This window comes from Penaeus vannamei, chromosome 1 (assembly GCF_042767895.1).
Source record: "Penaeus vannamei isolate JL-2024 chromosome 1, ASM4276789v1, whole genome shotgun sequence".
NCBI lineage: Eukaryota > Metazoa > Arthropoda > Malacostraca > Decapoda > Penaeidae > Penaeus > Penaeus vannamei.
In genome coordinates this window covers 11578915-11586414 of record NC_091549.1, presented here as the reverse complement: position 1 = coordinate 11586414, position 7500 = coordinate 11578915, and the positions used below count along the sequence as shown (strand labels likewise).

Below are 7500 nucleotides of genomic sequence, written 5' to 3'. Positions count from 1 at the left end.
TCAAGGCTTCCATGCTATACATTGTACACTTGTTTGTCCATTGCTGCAATAATTGAGGCATTACAGACCCAGAAGCATAGGCTTAAGGTCATTTTTTAGGCTCATTCACTTGAAAATTTTAAATGCTGCAGCCAAATAGTACAGGATGGGGAAGTTATACACAATTCAGTATGCCACACAAAGCACCAGTCAGCATTGGGTTGACTCTTTTTTACCAAATAGCATCTATTCTTGTCATGATGAGTTGGTCCTATGTGCCATGTAGCCAGTATCCATTCTGTGCGTGGTCAAACTTGATCTGTTATGAGCATTAAACAGTGATCATAGAGGAGGTTCAATGCCTCAAAGTAGGCTTGAATTTCTTTTAGCCTCATGTCCTGAAAGATCATGTATGCTGCAGCCAGAATGTTAGAGAGAGGGTAAATATATGTTTCCCAAATTTCTAATGTTTCACCTTAGTACCTGACTGCACATTTCCTGGCACAGAGAAAACCTGTTATCACCAAATTATAAGTTTTCCAGATGAGTTAATGGAATGAATTAATCACAATGTTAAAGTTTAGTATGCATTATACTAACTCTATTCCCTTCATTATTCATTGAAGTCAACAATGCTTTAACTTTCAATCTGATGTTTATATATTCTCAAGATATTTTGATTTAGGAGTATATTTATTCTTTTAGTATAAGTTTATTAGTATCACTTTATGGCATTATGAAAAGAAGGAAAAGAAAGAAAAGCTAAAAGATTAATTAATTCATAAATTGATAATGAAAGAAGGAAGTCTATGTGGTAATAAAGTAGGTAAGTATATTTGTAAACAGGTAAGGTATAAGTTTATATATGTAAAAGAATATATCAGAATCAATATGAACTACGCAACCTTGTATTTTCCCACCTGCAGATGCAAGCACAGGGGACTATCACCTTCAAGTTGCTCCCAGCAGGCAGTGCAGCCTACCTGCGAGAGAGTAAAGTGCGTGTCCGTGCCCACTTTAATTATGACCCCAAAGATGACAAGCACATACCGTGCAAGGAGGCTGGTTTGCCTTTCAAAAAATCTGACATCCTTCATATAGTTACACAAGAGGATCCTTACTGGTAAGTAGAACTGTGTGGAAAGTGCTAATACTTCTGTGGAGAATAGATTTTCATGTTTATTTAACATTAATTTTGTGTTACTATTCTCCATGAAACAAAAGGTACCCTAGTAGAAATTATGTCTTAATTTTTAGTAATTGGTCAATAGTTCCTGAACACTGTAGGTATAGGAAATGAACTGGCATGTTGATTAGACACTATATTCCCTATTACTAAATGGATTATTGATAAACATGTGCCTAACTAAACTAATACTAATATGGGAATGCATATTGTGCTTCCTTGATACTTTAAATTGGCTGCCTTTCAACTGATATAGTAGCTACGCGATGAAATTTTTATTATGCAATGGATACAAGGTAAAATGAAACTGTGGAGAATGATTTTATATATTGCCAGTTTGATAATTAGTTTTAAAGATTTATTTTTTTATTTTTCATTTGTATATAGTAGGTTTCAGATACTGGATAAATCAAACAAACTGTTGAAGGCTACCTTGTAAGAGGGAAGTATATTAGAATACTTCTGCCAGCCAAGAACATCATAATTTCTCATATGCTTTGTAATGCATACCATTAACATGTCAGTTATTTTTAGTATGGTAGTTAAGGATCTTTTACCAAGAGATTCATGACACTGGTAAATATTTGGGATTTCTTAATAATTCCTTAAACAGAATTACATGAAATTGAGTATGGGATTTTTGCTTTGGAGTCCTGTTGGGACAGGTATCAGTACAAGAATTTTGTACAGTTTCTGATGTATAGTGTATATATTAGGCCCTGTCTACTCATAGTAGAAGCAGATAACAGTGGATGCATCTGTACACCAATTATACACTTAGTATGAAAGGGTTCTGGCTGTGAATGCAGACTGGTGGGGGGGGAAAGCAAATAAAAATACATATTTATTGTGTTAAATTAAGAATATTTGTTACATATTATTAATGAGAAGTAAATCCTTAAATCTAATTAACTTTGTCAGATATTCAATGCATATAATGGCGTATCTTCAGCAGTTGATAAATGATGATTTGCAAAATGTAGAAAGTATTGGCTGACCGATAAAGCAGAAAGAAAACGACTAGAGGTGCATAGATGAATTATATTAATTTAATCAGAGAAAACACGTGGATATCTATAATTTGTTTATTCAAGGTGGCAAGCTCGCCGTGAGGGAGACCGCAATATGCGTGCTGGACTGATTCCCTCAAGACAGTTACAGGAGAGACGCATCTTAGCCCACCGCCAAGAACAGGCAGCCAATGGTCAAAGTTAGTTTACCTTTCTGCTGTAACCGATTTGATAATTTTATATATAAATAAGATCTATTTGATTTGATGAATTAATGCATAGGCTTAATCATTTATGTGAAGTGTCTCTTAATGTCCTGGCTGTGTACAGGGTCTGGATTCCAAATGTCAATATAACTTTTTTAATGTATGAACATGTGTTTTCTTTGGACTAATAAGATCTTAGTTGCAGGATGCATCCTTCCCAAGTCACCAAGTTGCAGACCTTCACCAAAAATAAAAAAGATCATCTACGATGCCTCGGAGAGTGAGGACTTCGATCGGGAAGAGGTTGCTACCTACGAAGAAGTTGCCCGCCTTTATCCTCGACCAGGCCTCCCTCGACCAGTAGTTCTCATTGGTCCGCCTGGAGTGGGGCGGAATGAGTTGAAGAGAAGACTTTTGGCACTGGACCCCGACAAGTTCCGCACCCCAGTCCCAAGTGAGTAGAAGTTCATGAATGGCCTCTTATAGCCATGGTCACAATAGTACCTAATATGTGCAAGCAGTGTGTGAATGGGGTGTGGCAAGGTCAGCACGCTGCCTTAAATGGTCGTCCACAGTAGTTAGAGGGCATGACCTTGAAGACTTTCTCAGAAGTACCTGTAATTTTATGTCAGTCATTTTGTTATTCCTTTCTTTCAGTGACTTCACGACCACCTCGACCTGGTGAGGTAAACAATCGTGACTACCAGTTTGTGTCGCGAGAAGAGCTAGAGGAAGAGGCAGCCAATGGAACGCTGGTAGAGCATGGGGAATTCAAGGGACACTTGTATGGCACCTCTTCGATCACCCTCAAGTCGATGATCAATGCTGGATATGTAGTTATAGTCACACCTCATTACCAGGTAAGTGGTTACTATGCCCTCTCAAGGAAGCGAAAGGGTTTGAATTTTATAATTTCGGATATTATTTTCATGTATTTTGTATCTCTTAGACATTGTATTTTTTGTTTTTATTGGTTTATTTGTTTTATTTATTTATTCTTTTCCATGTGAATTACAGCCATTAAATGCAATGTAATTATAAAGTATCTTTTTGATTTTTTAAAGTTTAGGACTTTCTCAATATAAATATGCCCAATAGGTGTCAGGCAAATGAAAAAAAAGAAGAGGGTTTTGATGAGGAAGTTGCCCTTCACACATGCTTTTCAAAACTAGTAATTTTTTATGTATAGAAATTTGTTTTTTCAAGTAGCATTCATTTTCTTAAAGCCATTAACCGTTTTTTAATACATTGATTGTTTCCCCTTTGGTCTGAAATATCATGATGTTTTGACAGGCCCTTAAGTACCTGAGAACTGCAGAGTTCAAACCCTACGTGATATATGTGAAGCCCCCAACCCTGGCCGTGCTCAAGGAGACCAGAGAGGCAGCACATGCAAGGTCGACCTTTGATGAAAATAACTCCAGAGGATTTACTGTAAGTGCTCAGTCCATTTTTTTTAATGCAATTGCAAGAGAGATGTATCAATCCATCTTACATGGTATTGTGTTTGAGTATTAATTTTTCATTGTTTGTATTAGATTTTTTTCCAGGCTATTTATATGTTGTAAGTAAGTAGATTTTCTTCTAAATTTTATCAAAGAAAATGGCATAGTTGAGATGTCAAGTAAGTATATTAACTTCATGATTATTTACAGTAATGCTTAAATCTGTAGAACTGTTTTTATATGGTGAATGATATTTTGAACCATTGATGCTGGATACTGTTGACTGTTGCTCCTTTTTGTGAACTTGGGTCCACAAGTGCTCAGCCACCAAGGAGCCAATTAGTAGGCTTATGAAACCTTACTTGATGTCCCCTTTCCTTGTGTTTTTAGAATTTTTTTCCTACTAATATCAATATAGTTATTGTTAGTATTGAAGTTATTATCATTATAATGATATTAGCATTTATTAATCCCATGGACCCAGATGATGTTATGGTCATGTCATGGAAAAACTTCTAGTCAAGGGGTGGGTTATGTGAACATGCCATTATTGGTTAAAATAGCCACAGCCCAGTTGATGCAAACTTACTGTCATGAGCAAAGGCCAGGGTGACAGAAAAGACTCGCCATTAGTGCACAAACCTCTTTGAGTGTGATTTGACTCATTTGGCACTTAGAATAGGGCTCTAGCATTATTCCCATTGATAAATGAATTTGGAATGAGAGTGTGTAAGCAGTAGCTAGAAGAGCACTGGCTCCATGGAGGATGCCATTTCCATGCTGCGTGCCATATTCCTGGCTGCTGTGACCGCCTGTGCAGGTTGCATCACATAAAATTGAAAATTACAGAAAAATGAGATATATGGCACAAATAGCCAAATAATACATTTTCACTGTTCATGGGTGTTTGTCTGTGCCTAGCCTACGTGCTGCTTGTTGGTTACTTATATAGTCCCACAGCCCCTTGTTTTCGGCACCGTGATTTCTGTGACGCAACCGGATCCAATGGATTAATAGCAGAGAGAATTTTTTTTTTAATCTTGGAAAAGAGCACAGGTGAGAAGAGTAGAACTAGTTAGCAATGCCTATGTGTAAACTCAATTGATAAGCAAACACAGTGGACATGGCATGTATGTTTGCTATCCTGGTACCAATGGGTTAAAAATACTGTGTTCATCAAGAGAATTTTTTTTACCTTTTCAGGAGGATGAGTTCAAAGATATGCTGAAAGCGGATGCAAGAATTGAGTTCCACTACTCGCACTGGTTTGATGAGGTTATTGTCAACGACGATTTGTCCTCAGCGTTTGAGCTCTTGGTGGCTGCTGTAAATAGGGTGGAGACTGAACCACTGTGGGTGCCTGCATCCTGGGTGCAATAATTCTAGTGCAATCATTTTTTTTTTTCCGTCATGATTTCATTGTTTTTTTCCCCTCCTTCTTTTTTTAAAGTAGTGCAGCAATAAGTCATATTCTTCATGCATTACGCTTTAGAACAGTGGTTTCTTGAAGTGTTAATATCCATGTGAAGTGCTGGACATGACAGTGCCAACACACCTGCCTTTAGTTTTGTTTTGTGCCTTTTTTCAGAAAAAAAAAGTTTTAGGACCATGAAAAAGTAATAATTGTTGTTATTAGGAGGATTTAGACTGTATCCAAGGATAGGCAAGATAACAGTTCGTGTATATTTACTGGAAAATTTCTTTGAGGTTTCAAAAGCTGCTCTTATGAGGCTCGATATACCTTTATGGTGTTATGCAAGATTTTGTGTTTTCCCACAAGGTTACTAGCCTTTCTTGTAATACATAGCAGGTGAACAATCACATGGCATTTTGGTGCAGGTAACCACACTTCTTGTGTGCTATTACTACCAGTGGAGGAGGCAGCTAGTCATTGTTTAAAATGAAACCACTGGGTGTTAACCTGTAGTGTTAATCCCTGCATTTCAGCCAAAAGAAAATGGTAGACATCACTTCTTAGGCAGAGTTATGTATTTCTACCATCATACTGCAAAAATCTAGTGTGACTATCTTGGTGTAACTTATTAAACTGTCATCACAAACTTTACCAAAGCAAGATTGTAAAAATGTTTGGCTTTGTGAACTGTTTAATCTCCCACTTTCTCCTATAAATCTTCAAGGATCTGTTTCAGTGGACTTCCTAAATATCTCTTGTGCCTCATACCTACTTACTAACTAATATTGACTTATATAGAGGTGTGCATGCAACCTTATAAGTAAGTAAACAACTTTTTCAGTTCAAAGCATGTCGAACTGTGCCCAGTATGGCTGCAGCTACTTTCATTATTTATTGTCATAATTTGTTTTGTCATTATTTATTGAGAAAGTCCTTAGATACCTCGATTCTTGTGAAACATTTTCTCACACTGCTCCATGCAAAACACTTACTATGTCTCATGTACAAATGAGGAGAAAAGAGAAGTGTGAACAAGAACTGTGTGAATGATGGTGTAGCACAAGGGACATCACGTGGTGCGAGCATTCTTGTGTAGAAGTAATACAAATGCCCCATGTTGTGCATAGCAGAGCCCAGCCTCAGTGGAGTACCAGATATAATGATGGTTATTTGGTACAGAGTTTTTATAATAGTTACAAACACCTTTTATATAGTTACTGTTGTATGTTTCTATACTGCCATAAATATAGGTGAGAATAGGTTTAACAACAGCTTGAGCAGTTGATGTTGGATGAGAGTAGATGCAAAACTTGTCAGCAATACACATTCCTAGTTCAGTGATCTAGTCTTGAATGGAGGGCTGTTGAGTCTTCGTTTGATGTCATAACTTAAGCCATAATGGGTTTGGGAACATATTCACCACATCTTGTGAAGGAAAGAAACAAATAATGGGCATGTAAATGTGCAATTGCTTTAATGGTTGTGGTATTTCTCTTTGTTTCAATGCTGATTATGGCCTTTTTAAAAGAGGTTAGTATTAAGAAATTCCTTTTTGGTAATCATTCAGATAGGTACATATAAAACTGAATTTTAGCATGAATATCATAAATAGTCAGTGTATCAAAATAAGAAGATATTAGAATGAATGATGAGGAAGATAGGCCTACACAAATTAATACATGGATTCACTACCAGTTAAAAAGAGTTCATGCATGACCACACTAGGAAAATGTTCTAGTTATAAGGGCACTTAAGTGACTTCATGGTTGTATTTTCTTTTCTAAGTTGTAGGGACTGAAATTTTGCCAGATGTTTTGTCCTGACAAGTTCTTCCACCCTTCTTTTTTTCTAAGAAAATCCATGTTACTGCTCTGCATGTTTACACTTTAATGGCATGGGGTTTGATACTTTTATCAGAAATGCAGTTATTTTTTCTTATAATTTATTGCAAAGACATAAGTTAAAATTATACAATTACATTTTGTAAGTAGTAGAAATGTACTTAGGTATTGTGACCATTAACCATTCTTTTTATTGATTCATTACTTCTCTCCATTCATTTATCCATGTTGAGTCAGTATGAGATAGGAGAAGTCTTCGGTTTGGTCCAAAATGTAAAGACAAGTGGCCTAAAACGGAGACTTGATTAAGTGATTAAAACTAAGACTTGATTCCATGAAATAAATTAATTAAATTAAGTTACTGAGTACCTGTGCTAAATAAAACCGTAGGAGCTTATGTGCAATCATTGCATAGATAT

At 36.4% G+C, this 7500-nt stretch overlaps 1 protein-coding gene across 11 annotated transcripts in view; it reads left to right on the top strand.

Moving 5' to 3' along the window:
• Nucleotides 1–7500, top strand: part of metro (membrane palmitoylated protein 7-like protein metro) — a 27017-nt gene that overhangs the window by 18842 nt on the left and 675 nt on the right. For 8 of the 11 annotated variants that reach the window (XM_070141951.1, XM_070141693.1, XM_027379985.2 and 5 more), the window contains 6 exons: nt 906–1102; nt 2260–2375; nt 2581–2835; nt 3039–3241; nt 3675–3815; nt 5030–7500. The exon at nt 5030–7500 is cut by the window's right edge and continues 675 nt beyond it. In XM_070141951.1, the coding sequence (XP_069998052.1) occupies nt 906–1102; nt 2260–2375; nt 2581–2835; nt 3039–3241; nt 3675–3815; nt 5030–5206 (1089 nt within the window). In that variant the 3' untranslated portion in view covers nt 5207–7500. The remainder of the gene's footprint in view (nt 1–905; nt 1103–2259; nt 2376–2580; nt 2836–3038; nt 3242–3674; nt 3816–5029) is intronic. The other 3 variants (XM_070141889.1, XM_070142272.1, XM_027379984.2) reach the window with 1 other exon arrangement.